General features: G+C 44.2%; 2 protein-coding genes across 3 annotated transcripts in view; one reads left to right on the top strand and one right to left on the bottom strand.

Annotated features, from left to right (window-relative positions):
- The window catches only part of LOC146712003 (xylosyltransferase 1-like), a 39,388-nt gene extending 28,358 nt beyond the window's left edge, over positions 1 to 11,030 (top strand). Inside the window, exons 8-11 of the mRNA XM_085455078.1 lie at positions 76 to 344; positions 4,467 to 4,662; positions 6,817 to 7,153; positions 8,812 to 11,030. Of these exons, the coding sequence (XP_085311204.1) occupies positions 76 to 344; positions 4,467 to 4,662; positions 6,817 to 7,153; positions 8,812 to 9,134 (1,125 nt within the window). The 3' untranslated portion in view covers positions 9,135 to 11,030. The remainder of the gene's footprint in view (positions 1 to 75; positions 345 to 4,466; positions 4,663 to 6,816; positions 7,154 to 8,811) is intronic.
- A 2,229-nt stretch (positions 11,031 to 13,259) lies between these two features.
- On the bottom strand, positions 13,260 to 19,070 carry kat8 (K(lysine) acetyltransferase 8). Of its 2 annotated transcripts, XM_085455083.1 has the most exons (11): positions 18,755 to 19,070; positions 18,175 to 18,249; positions 17,868 to 18,046; positions 17,742 to 17,795; positions 17,491 to 17,655; positions 15,272 to 15,361; positions 15,057 to 15,197; positions 14,877 to 14,970; positions 14,018 to 14,168; positions 13,574 to 13,728; positions 13,260 to 13,432 (listed from the first exon to the last, which is right to left on the bottom strand). In XM_085455083.1, exons 1-11 carry the CDS (start codon positions 19,068 to 19,070, stop codon positions 13,368 to 13,370), a joined length of 1,485 nt encoding a protein of 494 aa, XP_085311209.1. In that variant the 3' UTR covers positions 13,260 to 13,367. The 2 variants fall into 2 exon arrangements, with proteins under 2 accessions (XP_085311209.1, XP_085311208.1); XM_085455082.1 differs by having other exon boundaries at positions 13,260 to 13,728.
- Positions 19,071 to 19,086: the final 16 nt, after the last annotated feature.

A 19,086-nucleotide genomic window follows, 5' to 3' on the forward strand; every position in this document is an offset into this window, starting at 1 on the left:
TCTTTGTGACCATCAAACTGCCTTTTATTGTGCACATATCTTCATCCCTCCTCGCCTTGTCTCTCCTGACCGCAGCAAGCGTCCAGACCCACCTTCTTCGCCCGGAAGTTTGAGGCCAGCGTCAGTCAGGAGATCATCAGCCAGCTGGACGCCTACCTGTTTGGAGCTCTCGCCTCGGGAACACCGGGTCTGCAGGCCTACTGGGAGAACATCTACGAGGCAGAGACAGACGGACCCGCAGGCCTGTCGGACTCTGCGCTCACCCACTACCACGCCTTTGCTCGTATGGGACTGTCCCGCGCTGCCAGCTCGCTCCAGGGACATCCCAGCGACAACAGCTGCAGGTACGAACAAGGGTGCTGGGCTCCAACCACACGGAAATCCCAAGCGTGCATGTGCATGTATGCACTGGGGTTCAGAATTGTCCCAGAAGCATCCAAAGGCTCTTTTGTTAACACCAATAACCACAAATGGGAGCATAAACGTTCAGAGTGCATCGAATCATGACGTGTAACTTCAGAGTAAACAAACAGGAAGTGTTGTGCTTCACGGCATCAACAGAAAAACATTTTCGGATTAGCAGAAAAATGATTCTCACAGCTCAGATTATTGACTGTCACCGTTTCACACATGGACACTTCTGTGAGGATATTTTCCACAAACGCCACACAGCAGGAATCGATCCACTTCAGAGCCACTCGATACTGGAACCGCTCCGTGTGGTTTCGTTGAGGGGTCTGCATGCATGGAGCTTGCAGGAATAATGCCCACTCAGTAGCAGTAAATGTGCCCGACTGTGAGCTGCGGTGTTCGCACACTGGCCCAGTCTGACGTCACTGACGGGTTCCAGCCGGCTAACGTATGATCGTGTGATCCATCTGCATCAGGCATTACGTTCTCTCACACCTCTGTCAGATGATGTTTACAGAAGCTCAGGCTGGAAAGGATGTGTGAAAATGAGTTATGTTGCTCAGGTTTCCTGCTTTCTCTATATTAATCAAATGTAGTGCTGTGCAAGCTTTAATTAAAATCATACTGAAAACTTGGCCTACATAAAGAGTCCAAACACGTCAGCCAAAAAGCCTCTTTTTGGTTTGTAAAGAGGGAATTTGGGTTGTTTTGCTCAGGTTATTTTTCGAGCTCAGCTCCTCGGCTTTATCAGGGGCAATCAGGCTGGGAATAGCACAGGGTGTTGCATGGGCGAGCATCCATCTACAGGCGTAATCGTGTCTCAGGATCCCTTTTTTCCCCACAGTTCTCATTTATTATCTACGTGATCGGCCATGCAGTGCAGTGTTTGCAGAGCCTTCAGGTTTGAACTCCAACAACTTTGAAACTGTAAAGTGAAGATGAAGCTGTTGTTGGTTTGAAGCATTCGTCTCATCAGGTTCAGCTCAGTGTTTGCACGGCTGTCAGAGGCTGGAGCAGAGGTGCAGGTATCACCTCCATCAGTTTCCATCAGTCACTGTTATTATTGGCCGTGCCAGTAAATCGTGCTTTTTGCAGAGAAAGAAACTGTGCAGTCGTCTTCTCAGGGGAAAGGGGAGGACTAGCAGATGAAATGTCTTTCCGCCAAACTGGCCACCGCTGGTGTTTGTGCAGTCCAAATTAAATATGAAGATAAGGCGAGCTTGTTCCTTTGTACAATCAGGCTTCAGTTTCTGCACAGGCTAGATTTTTCCAGCTCCGTCTCTCTCACAGACCCACAGTAGGTACAAGGAGGTACTTGTTGCTGGAGCTTGGGTGGGGACTGGTGGCTGGCATGGGTGGGGGCAGCATTATGGGAGTGTGTGTGTGTGCAAGGGGAAGTAGGGGGTGGTTAGAAAGGGCCAGTCTGTTTCCTTCAACCTGTGATTTCAGTCGGAGACCTCTAAAACCATGTCTGCAGTAACATAGATGCATTTGAAAGCAGGCAGACACGGTTCCCTTCACAGTGGTGCTTTAGTTGGTTTAACAGGTCCTTGGAGATTCTCCACATCCTCTGTAGAGATTCAGGGATTCAAGCTGTCACGTTAAGAAAAAGTGTTTTCCAGGAAAAACATTCGCCTGCCCGTCCGAATGGAAAAGGAGAAACAGACATAAACACCTGAAAGACGATTTTGATAATAAGGTGAAGCCATTCATCAGGAAATGAATGATAGCCGACCTGATGTCATTCTTCAAAGAGCTGGTTTCACATTTGGAGCAAAGTACCTTTGCATGAGTCAAAATAATCCTAATCTGTGTCAGTAAACGCTGGCCGGTCCATCCTCTGTCTGTCTCAGCGCCCTTCTTCTTTGAGTTGTCTTTAATGGGATTGGCTTCCCCTTCAGAGCAGAAAGTCAGAATCGTAGCAGGATGGGGGGAAGTGCAGCTCACAATCAGAGCAGAAAAATGAACATGTTAAGGACTCTTTTACATAAAGATTAAAGAGCAGAAAACTGTCTGAATTTGAGCATTTACAGAGTTTAAAGCCTGAGTTTATTATATATACGAGCACTACTGCAACAGTGTGTACACAACAGAAGAAAATGCAGAAAAGGCTGCAGAAAGGGAGATAACAGACTCCATAAGCCTTAAAATCTAATCATCAGAAGCTCTGAATGTTGTAATTGAGGCTGGATCCAAATGATTGGCATTACTGTGGAGAGCAGTCACATCCTGGGTGCATCTCAAAGACAACAAGGGCAGCATTACCTGTAATTTACTACCATGTTGAATTAACCACAGACAGTCAGTGCTGATGTTTCTGTTGTCTTCTGCGAATGGGGACATGTGACTAACGACAGCCAATCAGGCAGCGAACCTGAGCGTCAGCATCATTCCTAGGGAGTCTGAATTTCTACCAGTCCAACAATACTTGGAAAAAAATAAATAAAAAAAATTAAACAGGAGGAGTTTTTTAGGAGAATGTAGGTTTAAGTTTTTAAAAATATTTTTGGAAAAAACTTGGAGTAATTTGGAGCCATAATCCAGCAGCTGCCTGTGACGTTACAGTGCAAAGCAGGGAACTCCAGGCCTCGAGGGCCGGTGTCCTGCAGGTTTTAGATGTGTCCTTGATCCATCACAGCTGATCTAAATGGCTAAATGACCTCCTCAACATGTCTTGAAGTTCTCCAGAAGCCTGGGAATGAACTAATCATTTGATTCGGTGTGTTGACCCAGGGTGAGCTCTAAAACCTGCAGGACACCGGCCCTCGAGGCCTGGAGTTGCCCACCCTGCTGTACAGTAATGCTTAAAGCGTTTCCTGTATCCATCGTTTGCACTGAACACAGACCATCTGTGGAAACGTCACTGGTTTTCCTGCACATGAAATGTCAGATGATCACCAGACTCATTAAGATGAATTTTTATGGATAAATAATGTTTGAATCAAATGTTCATTTGATCCATTCTGTAGTTAATGGGAAAACGTAGGATTAACATAGACTGTACATCAAAGACGGCTGTCGAGAGCAGGATGGTTACATTTTGAAGGCCCAGCTTCAGCCATGCTGGCTTTTTTCACAGACAGAAATTACCATATGTAGACGAGCGGGTGGAGTGCCAGATAATTAGCCGGCTTGGTTAGCAAACTGCATTCATAGACTATGTGGGCAGACACGATACCTGCTAATTAGTGCTGAATAACATCCAATTAAAATCCTAGAATTTCACACATCAAAACTGGAGCCCAGACTTCTTGGGTGGCATGTCAGTACAATTAACTGCGCAGCAGGAAAAGTATTGGTCAGATGATTGTATTAAAAATGCTCCAAATACTCCAGAGGTCCAATTCAGGGACTCCAGTGAGGTGAAGCTTCACAGCTACAGTTACTTGTGCCATCCACCTGACGGTCAACTTAGTGAGATCCTTAAAAAAATCATTTTATTTAATTGATTAAATTAACAAACATTTTTGTGTTAGTCTGTAAACATCTTATCTGTAAAGTTGGGTATTTTAAACCGACTCGCTTTGAGACTGCCTCTAGTGGACGTTAGAGGAACTGCAGTTTGATACATTGTAACAAACTGCACTTCCTGTCCAAAGCATCATGTGTTCTCTGGTAAATGTCCTGTATTTGTATAGCGCCTTACTAGTCCCTAAGGACCCCAAAGCACTTTACACATCCAGTCATCCACACATTCACACACTGGTGTGTGACCACCACCAGTAGGCAACGGGTGAAGTGTCTCGCCCAAGGACACAACGACCAAGACTGTCCAAGCCGGGGCTCGAACCGGCAACCTTCCGATTACAAGACAAACACCCAACTCTTGAGCCACGATCGCCTCTGATACTAATAAAATAAGATATTTTGTCTTGAAGGATAACACGGGTTTGATCCACTTGGTGAAAGTGGGAAGGAAAAACTTTTTAACAGGAAGAAACCAGGCTCAGAGAGGGGCAGCCATCTGCTGGGACCAGTCAGGGGAGGAAGTTGTATCTACTTTATTGTATATGTGATTTAAATATGCTTTTTCTTTTTTTTCTCTCCTTTCTCAGGTACGTCGGCGTGAGTCACCCGGTGTCTGTGCACCTTTACTTCCTGTCCGACCAGTACCAGGGCTACCTGGTCCATCATGTGGCTACCAACCAAGCCTCTAACCAGTTGGAAACCCTGGAGACCTGGGTAGCCGCCAAAGACCACTTCACCCTGACCAGCTCTCCACATGCCGCTAACAGGCTCCAACACATCCAGGTCAGACTTGTGTCTTTATGAGGGCTCTCTTAACTAAACATAAACCTGGACATCGTTCTGCAGTCACCGTTTTGGGTTTATTATTACCTCAGTTTACATGCCTTAATATATTCTCAGTTACAAAAATGTCCCAGGATGCTTTAATGTTTTTAAGTCTAAGAAATGATTGATCCCTGCAGGGAAGTAAAAACAAGGACTAAAAGCAAATATTCAAAAATTAGAAAGCAGGTAAATAGAAAAACGTGTAGGTGAAAATACAAAAATTTAGAGTGAATCTCCAATCTCACAGGATTACAGAGAAACGAAAGACAGCAGAGACGTGAACAAGAGCATCCCACACACGGCCGATGTGACTGTGACGGTTGTACCACGCTGGGACTCCAACAGTTCAATATTTCTGCTGCAGAAATGTTAAGTTGTGGTTTTATGACCGGCTAGAACAGGTTAATTAAAGCCAACAGTGAACGCTAACAGATCAGCCCCCTGCAGTGACGCTGACGTATTCTAGCCCTTGTGTCATACTTTAAAAAACTTACGTTGAACACCCTGGGGACCGTTTTCTGCCACGCCCGAAAAATGCTATAAAAAGATTATATATTCATATTTTTTTCCACTTTAAATTAGCCAGTCTTTTAAAACTACTTCTCCCTGAACTAGTCATGTAAAGTTTTAATTATATTTCGGGGGTTTTAACCCTTTTAATCGCAGTTTAATTACATGAGCGCACAGTTTTTTTTAGCCCCCCGAAACAAAACGAAATATTTAAAAAAAAAAAACATTTGAAGTAATATTTGATTGTTATTATAATTAGGCCTTTAGATGGACTAAAGATTGGCACCAACCTTCATTTCGATCGCCTTTTATTTTTTTTTCCAGAACCAGAAAATGGTCTCCAGGCGGCAAATGCTGCTCGTCGAGGCCGAAATGAGTGCATTCTCCCGGGTTAACTCGCGACGATGATCGGGGCATGTTGCGTCGGACTCCTTTTTCCAGCGCACACTTCCGGTACCACGTGACAACAAATACGTCATTTCCTGTTGATTTAAAAAAAAAATTACACCCTCTCATCACCCTAGGGCCCGAAAATGGTCCCGGCCGATCAGCGGGCGAAGCCGCTGCTGCACGCGGGGAATCAGGCTTCATTTCCCGCAGGTCCGTTACGGCAGCCCGCTGTTTTCCAGCCCGGGGTCAAATGTGGAGCAAGGGCGCCACCTGGTGGACAAATAAAAAAATTACAACTCTAAGGCCAGTACTGCAAACGGAAACGGAAGCATAACCGATCACGATCGATTTGACCGTAATTTTTTTGCCGTGAAAAATAGCGTTTATAATGGGTTTCAATGGGGCACAAAACGGTCCCTAGGGTGATGAGTGTGAGTATTTTTGCTGCTAAGCCGTGTTAGGCTGATGTAAGAAAATCAGACTGAAATTTTGAATTTTTTACAAAAACGAATCCGGCTGGCAAGTTTGGCTATATTACACCCAACACAGCGGAAATGGCGGAAGGGCTAGAGCAGCTTTCACACATTTTCAGCCAGTTTCAGGAGAAACCAGTCGGAATACTTTGTAAAGTTTTCCTTTGTCACAAGACAAGAGCCAGAAGGAAGCGACATCACGTGTAACAGTGTGACGTAAAGTCTATAAAAACGAGTTCTTGGATAGAAGGAGGTCACTGATTGTGCAAGCTCGATCTCATCGGCCGGGTCAGTTCAAAGCCGGGGCCCTGGTGGCAAAACCAGCCAGCTTTAGATCGGATCAGCCACGAGGGACCAGCCTGAAGCTCTGAGGCCCAGGAGTCGACACTTCTGCGGTGTAGCTTGGGGCCAGACACGACATGCTTTAAAAGTGATCAGTAAAATATTAAAGTGAACTCTAAAAATATACAGGAAGCCAAAACCGGCCTGAACTAGGACTAAAACCAGTAAAGAAGCTGAGTTGGTGCATTCTGGCCTAACTGGAGGTGAGAGAGTGACTTTTTGTTGATGCCAGAGAGGAGAGAGTTGGAGGAATCGAGCCTGGAGAACAGCTGGTAGGCTCCTATCAGTAAACGCGTCTCACGTGCACCTTTCTCTAACCGATGTCTAAACTCTGTCAAGCTGCAGCGCATTCGTATAGACAGCTTTAAGAGTCGTCTCTGACCTTTCTGCTGTTCAGGTGGGGACCGACTGGGATCCTAAGGAGCGTCTCTTCAGGAACTGGGGGCGTCTCCTGGGGCCAGAGGACGAGCCGGTGGCCGTGCAGCGCTGGAGCCGGAGCCAGAGCAACCTGACGGCTACGATTGTCTGGATCGACCCCACCAACGTCATCGCCGCCACCTACGACATCCTGGTGGACGCCTCCGCTGAGGTCACACACTACCGGCCGCCTCTCACCTCCCCGCTGAGGCCCGGCACGTGGACACTGAGGGTGCTGCACCACTGGAGCCCGCTGGGCCAGACCAGCTTCATCGTGGCTCCTCTGGAGTTTCACAGGCAAAGGCCGATACAGCAAGGTGGGTGATCGGACCTCATCCTGCTTAGAAGCACGAGTGCAGGGTTTCCAGGAAATATACAGGACCAAGGGAGCTCTACCTGTAAAGAATAAGTGCAGGTTTAAAACCTCCCTGAGATGGGAAGTCTCTGTTTTGTTCTTGTGAGTCAGACTTGGACTTTTACACATCATTGCAAGTTTTCTCATCTGTTTTGGCTAAACCAAGTTTACAGCCTCATACTTTAGTAGAAATTCATTGGTGGTTAAAAGAAAACGTGTGTTCTTAGTAATCAGAGTACTTTTATCCACTGGATTCATTTCACTTACATGCACAGCGAGTTATTTCATTTCATTTATTTATAAAGCACATTTAATAACAGGTTGGGCTTAACCCTGGCACAAAGTGTCGGCCTGCAGAAACTCTCCTGGAAACAAGTGTTAACTATATGCAGGATCTTCATACTTGTTCATGTCAATAGCAGATACTTAAATTACACAGAGCAGAGGCCCTCCTGTCACAGCTGTCAGCACCATGCAAACATATATTTATAGTGGCGTATCCAATCGCCCTCTTGCGCCCACACAGGGTCACCTCTGTCCGAATTAGCCTGCCCCGGGTTAACGCTCGGTTTGTTTGACCTCCTCGGGCCATGTGTGGGTATCCAGGGGATAACTGCAGGACTAAGTAAAGCTCGGTGCACGAATAGACACCGAGGTTTTACAGGGCGCTGCTATGAAGTGCAGGTGGTGCGTGACGTGATCCGATCGGACTGTTGTTGCACAGGCATCTGTAACTGGTGGCTGTACTTTAAAATAACAGCATTCACCTCCAATTAATTTAGAGAAGACTCCTCAAGCTTCTCGCTAATGAACTATTCCACCAATAATCATTAATTACATTTAAGCACTTTATTAAAAAGTTAAACAGTTCACAGTAAAGTTTGCAGCATTTTTGTTTGAAATGTCCACTCCTAGCATGGTTTTTATAATTAATGATAAACTAAAAACGTTGAGTGGTTTGGATTTGGTCAGATCTGTCTGCACAGCCCGTCTGAGGCTTTGCTGCACATGCACAGGACTGCGGGTCAGCAGGCTTCAAAAAGTGGCTCTTCGTATTGTAAGCTCCTTAAATTTTACTCTTGAAATATGCCTCATGTTGCAGTAATTAAAAAGATGAAGACTTACTGTGAAACTTAAAAACATTTTTAAGCAATAAGGACTAAAAAAAAAAAACCTTTAAAATTCAGAAAAATGTGCAAAAGATAGAAAGCTGTTATAACTGATACTGAATGGCTACTTGTTCTGTAGTGAAACCAGCATTCCCTGTCATGACCAGCAGGGGGCGACTCTTGGTTGTGAGACTGACCCTTTCCATGACGTGAAGCAGAAGCTTACAGAATGCGAACCTCGTGTGCAGCAGCCGTTAGTTTCTCACTCAGATCCTACTCTTGCTTCCAACTTTTATATACAGTCTTTGGGCCGCGGGGAACCAAAGAAACCTGAAAACAAAATGAAATGTGCGTCTTTGTTTGGATAAACATTTTCTGTGCTTACTGTTGTTACATTTGATTTGTTTCCTTATTTCTTACCTGCGTCTTACGTAGACGATGTTACTTTTTGTGGCAGCTCAGGTCCCAGTTTAACTCAGACTTTCTTTGTCCTTCTGCTGTTGGACTCCAGAGGACGCTCTGCGGCTGCACGGCGGACCAGCCAAGAACTCCTACATGGAGCAGAGCTTCCACGGCCTCAACCCGGTCCTGCAGCTGCCGGTGAGCCTGGGCGCTGTCGAGGAGGCCGAGGCCAACGCCAGTCTGACGGGGGCGCCGTTGCGTCGCTGGCTGGACGGGCTGCTGGAGGGCTACTGGTCCGCCTCAGACGTCTGCTCGATGGGCCCCAGCGCCTGTCCGGTCATGCAGCGCTGCCGACTCACCGCGTGGAGCTCCGCCAGCCCCGATCCAAAATCCGAACTGAGCCTGCCCAGAGAGGATGGGCGGATAAGGTAGCAGGCGGACAGACTGAGGGAGGATGAGGCGAGGGAAAATGAAGGAAAACACGGGGCTGACGTCCCGTTTGTGTCCAGTATTTATTTATTTAAAGTCTGTGAGCGTGAACAGAGAGGACAGATGGAGCATCAGAGGGAACAGTGGGAAGAGACACTGAGGAAAATCTTCTCCTTCAGTCCTCATTCGGTCTGCTCTCACTTTTATTTAGGACTACAAAGCTGTGCGTGCTCGAGTGAGTGAGTGAAAGTGTGTTAAGAGTGTTCGCAGAACTTTATACCTCCTTGTTGTACGAGTGTCTCCCTGAGTTTAGGGTCACATGCTGAGAACAGACGTGGTTGCTCGTTCTTTAGGCCCATTATTTAAAATCTCCAACGTAAACCTGAATCAAGCCTCAGAATGAGATTTTTTTTATGCTACTAGTTTAAAACCCAAAATCAGCCTCTTAAAAAACAAAATCTGATTTAAACTGTGTCACAGGTTTTTTTTTTCCTTTTGGCTCTGACGTCAGCGAGAAAGGATGTGCACAAAGCCTGTGAGATAAACAGATTATTTTGAACACTGAATCATGCAAAGCTACTCTGATGGAGTCCAAGAATAAAAATAGAGCTGGAAGGGAGCAGAACAGCCCACTTTAAGCACAGTATGTGATTTCTGAAAGCTTTTTTTTAAATGTCCTGTTGAGCTGGAAAAATTTCTGTTTTTTCTTCTTTAAAAAGAAAAATCGGTTTAAGTAAAATCTAGAAATATTTAACTAATAACTGCTGACATTTAACTGTAAAAATGTTCTTTTTTACATCAATGCCGTGTCTGTATGAACCATCCACAGAAGCAGCTGTAGATGCAAATCCCACCGCAGCGACCGTATCGATGATTTTGCCTTTAACCAGCTTTCCAGAGATAATGAGCCTGAAATCAGTTCTCAGCAACCACAGATCTTCTCACAGAGCCAGTTGGGTATCAGGGGAAATTATGATTAATCTTTTAAAGTGATCATCTATGGACAGAATATATTTAACGAGTTTTCTTAAGTTGTTTGGACTCTGTGTGTTTTCTTTCTGTGCCATGTCTGAATCCCTCAGACTTGAAGTGAGACGTCCGCGTCCTCTTTCCTTTAATCTGCACACGTTACAAAGCGACAAACTTTCTGCTGTACAAACGGTTACCCGATTAATTTATTCAAAACTTTTTCTTTTGTTTGTTTGTTTTTTACATAAATGGGACCAAAGCTGGAGCCCAGCAGCTCTGAAGAAGTTCTAAGAGTCTGAGCGTGTGGAGCACGAACGTGTCGGTTCTACGCAGGTCTGTGAGGGTTACATTTATTTACGGTTACATTAAGCGGCCATAATGAGTTGAATTTAAAACCTCTGCAGTTTAATACCAAATTCAACTCATTTATTTTTTTCTATTCAAACTCAAACTGATTCAGAGCCATTTTTACATCCAGTGTGTATTTTTCATATATCGAGCGAGTCTACGTAAAGCTGTGTTTTGTAAAAACCTGACAGATGATGTACAGTTTTTAAGTTAATGAGTATTAAGATGCAGATGTTTGGACTGTGACGGTGTCGCAGAAGTGGTGGCGTTGTGTGAAAACGTTCCTGAGATGTTCTGACTCTGGAGGACGGTCCCAGGCGAGGGCGTCCCGCTGCGCTTCGCCGCGGCGCCGTCCATATGTCCGACCAGCCCGTTCCTCCGTCTCCTCTTTGTCGTCGTCTCTCGCTGGGAGCTGTGCTGCTGTGCCTTAGCTGTTCTCCTGTCTTTAGGAAACCCTCCTGAAAGCATCTGTAAAGTCTAAAAACTGAAAAATTAAAGACACAGATTTGTTGTGAATGCCTTACAAACGATCTTGGTGGTTTTAAAGTACAATTTCTAAAAAATAAAAACAATCTCCCTTTAGTTTGTGTCTGAGCTCGTGTCATACGTTCATGTGGCCCAGAGTCGCTGCAGCTTTGTGTTTACTAATGTTTGTCATTTTCTTTTGGTTTTTAATTCAGTTTTGTTTTATAGTTTTTTTAATAATGTGTGGAGGGCGTGTGTCACACACCAGGTTTAGGAGAATCAGCTGTTACAATAAAAACTGTTACGTTTTCTGTCTGTTTACATCCAGAGTCACACATCCATCAACGCCTCATCAGAAACATTGTAATAACTTTATCAAACATATGAAAACTAACGATATTTACTGTGTTTGTTTGTTTTTTTTAATAGTTTAAGTCACAAGAATTGTTCCAGTTTTACAGACTAGTTTTATTTTAACTATTTTTTTCCCAATCTAGTCTCAGTTGAACATAATGGCCTTGAATTGATCTTCAGTAAAATCAGGATTTGAGGCTTGCTGATTGAAAACACTTGCAGATCTGCGTTGCCCTGTGGAGGCAGGGCAGGATGATTGTCTGCCTCTGAACTCGGCCGACAATCAGAACTATAATTCCTCTTCCAGGTACGACACTTCATCAGCCTCCTCAAATTCACCACCACTGATACTATTACTGCTGTGCTACAGAAGCCAAGATAAAAATCCTCTCCCCGCCAGAGATGACCTGATTTCTCAGGATCCGGAAGGAAGTGCTGATCCTGATCAAACAGTTTCCTTATTTGTATTTTGTCTAAAAAATAAAAATCCTTTAAAAAATAATAATGTGGGATCAGCTCTCCTGGATCCTGTCATCCTTGGTCCAAGTATCTACTAAAGCACTTTGAATACAACTTCGAGTGATGCTGTTAATAACAATAATCACATGAGCTCCTCGGTGAGGGTCAAATAGCGCACAGATGTTGAGGATTTCAAATCAGCAGTGAATGAAGAACAGCCAGAGGAGATGGCGTCATCACCACAGCTGATCGATGACACAGCCGGAAGGACAGGCCTGATGATCGGGACCACGTGACACCGATTATATCTCAGTCACATTTACGCTTCAAGGCAGTTTTTACAATTTCAATAAATACCATTTTAATTCATATATTTCCTATTTTACATAAACGATTTAATCTCTTAAGCGTGTGCTGTAGAAATAAAACTTTAAGTTCTTCACAATGAGCAACTTCTTCAAAGTCCCATCAAAACACCAAAGGAGGGAATATTTGTGTTTTTGTTATAGCTCATTCTTCCAGTCCAGTCTTTTCGTCACCCACCTGTAGTTTGTCACAAATGTTGCACCAACCATTCAGACGTCGGCTGAAAACAGAACATCCCAAACACAGTAAAAGAAAAAAAGAAAAGCAAGTCACTAACAGCACTGCCGCCCTCTTGTGTTCCATACTGGTACTACACCAGCCCCGGGACAGCTGGCTGGACGTGTTTGCGTCTCACAAATTAAATCTTCTGCTGCTTTGAGGGCCGTTTGACAAGCTACAGCTACAGCCTGCAGTGGAGGAAAGCCTCAAGAAATAAAACCAAGAAAATCTTAATTCATTAAACCAACTGTTGCTGTGACAGCAGGTAAAACTCACCTGTCTGAAAATAACCTTTTCTTCAGCACATCAGCGGGACGGTACCTGCGCACCGAGCTCAGGTGTAACTCATTAGTCCTGATGGCTGCTCCTCCAGCATGTCATCATGAGGAATACCAGCTGATTGGAGCTGGGCACGTGGACTGCTGTTTGTTTGTTTTTTATATAAACAGCGACAGAAATATTGAAAACGTGAAAACACGTTTCAGTTTGAGAAAAAAAAAAAAAAGACTTCAGATGAAGCACAAACCAACCGTCCTGAGCCTGGTTCTCAGAGTGGTAACAGGCGACTTTACCTGACTATATAAATCATATTCATACATCCAGGGAGGCCCCGGAGATTCAAACCAACAATCTCATGGTTCACCTGATACAGACATGAAACCAACCTCTGAGCCTATGAAAGAACAAAACCTCAAGTATTTTTTAAACAGAAAGTAAAGAGACTACATGAAACATTAGAAACCAGAGTGAAGTGTTATCACTGTTTAGCTTCCTGATGAGCGAGAAAGTGACTGAAAAAGAACACCAAGGTTTTTTAATTAGGACGAGTTTTTATTCGATCGTAAACATCTTCTGTTCCTAATTAAAGGAATATTTCATCCTTGCAGCAAATATTTCGTTTCCTCAGTGATGTTTAACGTATGTAGGAATCAGATCAGGAGACGAAGCTTTATTTTAGAGATTTATTTTAAAAAATACAGACAGGAGAGACTAAAAATTATGTACAGTAGTGACACGAGCGCCCGGCGGGTGATCACACGTCGGCGGCTCCGTTCCTCACTTCTTGGACAGCTTGGCCTGTTTGTTTTTTGGAGGCGCCCACTTTAAACACATCGTGTCCACTGAGAGCGAGACACAATCACACCTGACGTTAGCAAATCAGCTGCGGGGTAAAAACCCGACACGAGAATCCTCGAGATCTGAGAGCCTGACGCCATGTTTGTAATAAGATGAGAAGATTTTTGGAACATCTGTGCAGGTACCTGTGATTGGTGGTTTCTTATACTGGGCGCTCTTCAGGTGCTCCTCCACCAGTTTGGGCGTCACACAGATGACGTGCTGACCTTTCCAGTACTTCACCATGTTGAGCGACTGCAGCGTGCTGATGATGTCACTCTGTGTGATGCTGGTCATCTGGCTGGGAGACGCAGACGGACACGAAGGTTAAAATCAGAGAGTTTGTTTTTTAATTCCAGGTTTTGTTTTTAAAAGTTCTGATCAGAAACTCGTCGAGTACCAAGTTTCACATCAACACGTAAACTTATAAAAGTTTGTCTGCTGTAAAATTGAAAACAGCAGAGCTTTCACACTGAGTGCATCTCTGAGCTGCCAAACAATCGTTTTGGTTCTTAACCTTCACAGCGTCTACAAAACAAGTGGAAAAGCAAAGCCGAATCATCCAGCTTTGCACGTGTCTGCGTGTCTACCTGAGGTCTTTGATGGACAGCGTTCCTCTGAAGTCCCTCAGGATCTCCAGCAGGACCCAGGACCAGTAACTTCGGTAGCTAAGCTTCCCCAGATCAGAGAGCGGCTTCTCCGGAGACCCCACTGTGTTCTCCAGCTTAGACAGCTCATAGCCTGCAGCAGAAACGGGCGATATCAGAGCTGCTGCCAGCGAGCGTCTCTCCTTCAGTCACTCGCTCTGTTGGTGTCATGACTACACCCCTGCCATCCATCCATCTGCTGCACTATTCCCATCTCCACTGTATTTTACTCAACATCTGTTGTGTTTTGTGTGCTTTTGCAGGGTTTTTCTATTTGCTCGTGTTTTCTTAAGTTGGAGTGTGTTTGATCTCTTGGGGCCTCAATCCACAAAGCATATCTCTACAGGAGACAAAAATCTGATAATTTAACTCAAATCTGATATTTTATAGAAATTCAGATATGCCAAACAAACACAGCTTGGAAAGTTACCAGGCTGGAGGACACCTGGATCAGCTTGTGATACCATTGTGAGATTGAAACAGTGACTCCTAATTTATCTTTTCTCAGTCTGATGTACATTCATTCATTCATTCATCCATCCATGTGAAAGCTGAACCAATCACATCAGCTCTTTGGTGGAGGTCAGGAGTTGCAGATTTACTGACTTCCTTTCGGTTTTATTATAAATGTGAAACAACTTATTTGTGTCATCTCGAGTCCATCTGAAACTCCCAACTTAACATTTGAAATCCTGTTTCGCCTGAAATTTTTTTCTGCAAACATCTTTAAAAAGCTCTGATTACAAACTCCAGGCTCTGGTATTCCAGGACGCTCCCTCATCATTCATTCACTGTCACTTACTGAAAGCTATCAGGAACTTCCCGTAGCCTCTGCGCTGGTAAGGCGGCAGCGTGAGAATACAGGCCACGTTATTCCCGTCTGGAGACTCTTTCTCCTGAAAAATAAAACCACAGAAGTCGTGACGATCAGTCTGAAATGAATACGAGGAAACGACCTTTGAGCCGCGCGCTGAGGACTTACTTTGGAGAAGTAGCCGACGATGTGCGCTCCCTGTTTGTTGACCTCAGTGAGGATGTAGAAGATGAAGGGCTCCACATCAAAATAAAGCGTCTTGTGGTCGAGAAATAATTTGGCTAGTAGACACAGATTCTGACAGTAGATCTGCAGACAGAGAGCGACAGTCAGCAGCAGGAACACAAACCCACGTTAGCAGCTCGGTGTTCAGCCGGGCTCACCTTGTGGTCTCTCCCGTCCACCTCGTACACAGATATGTTGCTCCTCCTGTAAATCTCTTTGCCTGGAGGCTGCCTCCACTGACAGTGTGACTGAGGAGGAAAAGGTCAAAGGTCAAAGGTCAAATAAACACTGCAGTTTGATTTAACGAGTGAAACTAAAAATTTCCGGTTAATACTTGTGCAGCTGCTGTTATTGTGTATATATTTATTTAGATTTAGATTTCTTCATACATTCTTATATAGTTCTATATTGTGTATTTTGTTGTACAGTTATTTTATTTTCAACTTTAATTTATATATTTTATCTTATTCCTTCCTAGTTAAATTTACCCTTTTTAATTTTTCATATTTATTTCCTATCTTATTCATAGCCTTTTCCTTTTTTGTTCTCTTTAGGTCACGAGCAGTTGTCCAAGCATTTCACTACATATCGTACTGTGTATGACTGTGTACGTGACAAATAAAATTTGAATTTGAATTTGAGGACAAACATGCATACGAATAAAATTACATATTCATTTGTTTTACGCCTGAACTGCAGCTTTCACGAGAGACTTTCACACTGGTGGGTTCGATAAACAGCAAAGTCTGACACTTTTATTTAATAAGGACAGTTTATGTAGAACAGCATTAAAATATTAGATCTAAACATGCTGAACTGCAGCAAACACAAGCTGTGGATGTATGAATGAGGCAGGTAACAAAGACGGAAACATCAGAGTGTCGTATTTCTTCCATTGAAGGATTCTGACGTATTCCTTCTTAACATGTCTTTTGTTGTTGTGCATGTTGAGCTCTAAACCTCAAAGATTCCAGTAAAACACGAAGCTCTGAGCAAAAGAACAGATTTGAGGCTTAGCGATTAACCTCAGGGTTAACTGTTTCAATCCAAGACATTAAAGCTGAGGTGGAAAAGTGTGGATTTAAAGCAGCGCTTTTAAACGCAACCTCTGTCTCAGTGCAGCAGCAGGTGACGGTGAGTGTGAGTGTGAGTGATTTAGTGGTTTCATGGTGGTGAGTTTTGTGTGCTCAGCGGCTCTACGGCGTTACTGACAGCTGCCGTGCAGGTGAAGTGACGGGACGCTGCTGTCACGAAAAACATGGATTACACCCGGACAGATCCACAAGTAATTAACATCTAATGTACCCGAACACAAAGATACGTGCTGGGATACGGAGAAGCACCCAGCTTTGGTTTGTTAACAGCAGATCGCTAAAGTCAAAGATGCATCACTTCAAAGCTTTTTTGGTTTTTGTGGAGAAGCACCATCACACCCCTCTCGCTTTGCTGAGCGGGGATGACTTTACTTATTTTGTGGCACCAGGTAGGGCTGTGCGATACGACCAGAATCTCATATCCCGATATCAGACATCTATCGTCCGATAACGATATAAATCACAAAAATGTAACATTTTCTGTAAAGTCTGTGAATCTCGGGCAGCTCGACTTGCGGGAAGTTTTAACCGATGCATGAAACGATACATTTTTAGACATACGTTGTAACGGCGCCGTTTTCTTTGTATTTATTACACGGCGTGCTGCGGGGAGAAGCCTGTTCTAACGTTTGAGTCTAAGGTCTATTTTTTAGTCTACTTTTTTGCTTCTCATCTGTAAATGATCTGCTCTTTCACGTGATTCAGTTTATTTTGAAAAGTCTGAACAGGATCTTGAGCTTTATTGTGAAAGGTTTATGTGGAACATAAACAAGCGGACACGCGATGCTGTCACCTTCATTGTTGCTAACAACAACGCATAAAAACAGGCGCTTGTCCGTCCGTAGTGTGGTTATATTAAACATTAAGAGGAAGAGAGAACTTTAAGAAACTAATACAGCCACTACAGTGACATCAAAACCATGAACAAATATTGCCGTAAACAGTTTATTTTGCGACACCACGAAACAAACGATAGCGTGAAATGAAACGACAGACGTTTTTATATCGTCATCCGATATATATGGTTATATCGAACAGCCCTACACCAGGCTGCAGCACACAGCACACATTTATCAGATTTGTGAATGACTGACATTTTTTCTGAGTAAAACGAAGGCTGACAGAATCATGACAGCACAACGTTTTAATAAGAATCTCATCAGGCTGGATAACAATCCTTTAACAGTCTTCTGTCTCACACATAAAGCCATCATTCACTGACTCAAACAAAAAAGCAGGTATGACTCTATGAGACACAAACGTCCTGAACTGAGGTGACTGACCAGGTGATGTCTGAACGTCTTCTCGTACTTCATGTATTTGAGGCAGTACTCGCAGATCCACAGCTTGGGTTGCTTCCCATAATCCTCAGGAAATGGTGAGAAGTACCAGGCATCGATCTCAAAGTTTCCTATCTGGATCTTATCCACATACTTCACTTTGGTGATCTGAAAGTGAGGGAAACAGTTAGCTTATTGACCAAATACTGGAAATAGTGAAAAAACGTGGAAGAAAAGTGGTTGTGACTACACACCGCCTCGTGCTCCTTCTCCAGTGCAGCTGTCGTTGGGTCCATCTCTGCGTATGTCTGCAAAGAAAAGCTTCATTAGAAAATTGTAAGTTATGCAACGCTCCTGGTGTTATTACACACACTCTATACCTTCTGCACATGGTTGATCTCATCGTGCTTGCGCTTCTGGTTGCGGGTGATCTTCCTCTCAGGCTGGTCACCCAGATCTCCAACGCCACCGATCTCTGTGCTCTTCCTAACCGCGTCCTTCACTGTCTTGGTAAGTGCCAGGCGAGACTTACCCACCCATTCGTCCAGCCGCCTGTTGACTGCACGAATCCCAGAGAAAATTAGATGTAGATACAGCAGCTGGATATGAACGTTTAGCATGAATTAAACAGAAGAAACATGCAGTATAAATCAGAATTTAAAAATATGAAAGTATTTTTGTACTTACACCCCACATAGTGGACATAAAACTCTTCTCTGCCCTCCTGTTCGTTCAGTCTGGACTGAATAACCTCTGCTGTGTCTGTGAAAGGAGCAACAACCATCAGCTGGTGCGACTCACGGCAGTACAAGCAACTTCCTGCCGAACTCCCTTCAGATTTCTGGGACTTAAATGCGGGCTTGCCTTAATTAACCATAAACTTTGTATAGATTTGGCTGTTAAAATCTCACCTTATGTGTATCGAGACGTCATTTAATTCGGCAAACATAACTAAACACCTTAGTGTGTTTATTACGTTTCAGTGCTAACTTTTAGATGTGGGCCGTTTGTTGTTTAAAGTGTCACTGTTTAAAGATCCATAGAGAATTTTCTAGAAAGCCCTAAAAATCTTCAGTTAGTAAGCGATCGCTGAATTAAGTTTTTGGACCAAAGCCGTTTGGGACTTTATGCGAGTCATTTAGATTTTTAACTGTTTGATGGCAGTTTTTCACCAAAACAAAAGCACTGAGTCCATATCCAAAATAATAAGACAGCTAGCATGCCAACGAAATTGAGAAGGGAAAAGCAGAACATGGTCTTTACTCACGCCATGTCTTATCGGCTCTTTGACATAAATACGTCTCTCCGATTGCCACCGACACCTCCTGCTCCCTGCCACCGAGCACCCCTCCTCTATCCGGAATGTGCTGACTACTCGAACTCCCGGCCTCCCTGGAGCGGCCGAGGGCCTCCGCTTCATCCTCCTCCCCGCCACTGCCGTTGGAGGAACACGCAGCCGGGATGCTGCCGTCCAGCTCACCCCGCTCGCCTTCCATATGACTCGAATCCATGTCCACGTCCATCGTGGGCTCCGAGTCCTTGTTATTAGCGTAGCTCTTGTGAAATTCGCTCCCGCCAGTCATAACCTCCGAGGTTTAA

This window comes from Copadichromis virginalis, linkage group LG4, assembly GCF_057382275.1.
Source record: "Copadichromis virginalis isolate Kocher_CV1m ecotype Utaka linkage group LG4, C_Virginalis_male_GT1.1, whole genome shotgun sequence".
NCBI classification, from domain to species: domain Eukaryota; kingdom Metazoa; phylum Chordata; class Actinopteri; order Cichliformes; family Cichlidae; genus Copadichromis; species Copadichromis virginalis.

What these genes read in the sequence shown, in the direction of transcription:
- kat8 (XM_085455082.1), bottom strand. Translation starts at nt 19,070, where the DNA reads ATGACTGGCGGGAGCGAATTTCACAAGAGCTACGCTAATAACAAGGAC. An exon ending in TGGACGGGAGAGACCACAAG is followed by an intron (nt 15,198 to 15,271) that starts GTGAGCCCGGCT and finishes CTCTGTCTGCAG; the next exon opens with ATCTACTGTCAGAATCTGTG. An exon ending in GAAGTTCCTGATAGCTTTCA is followed by an intron (nt 14,169 to 14,876) that starts GTAAGTGACAGT and finishes TTTCTGCTGCAG; the next exon opens with GCTATGAGCTGTCTAAGCTG.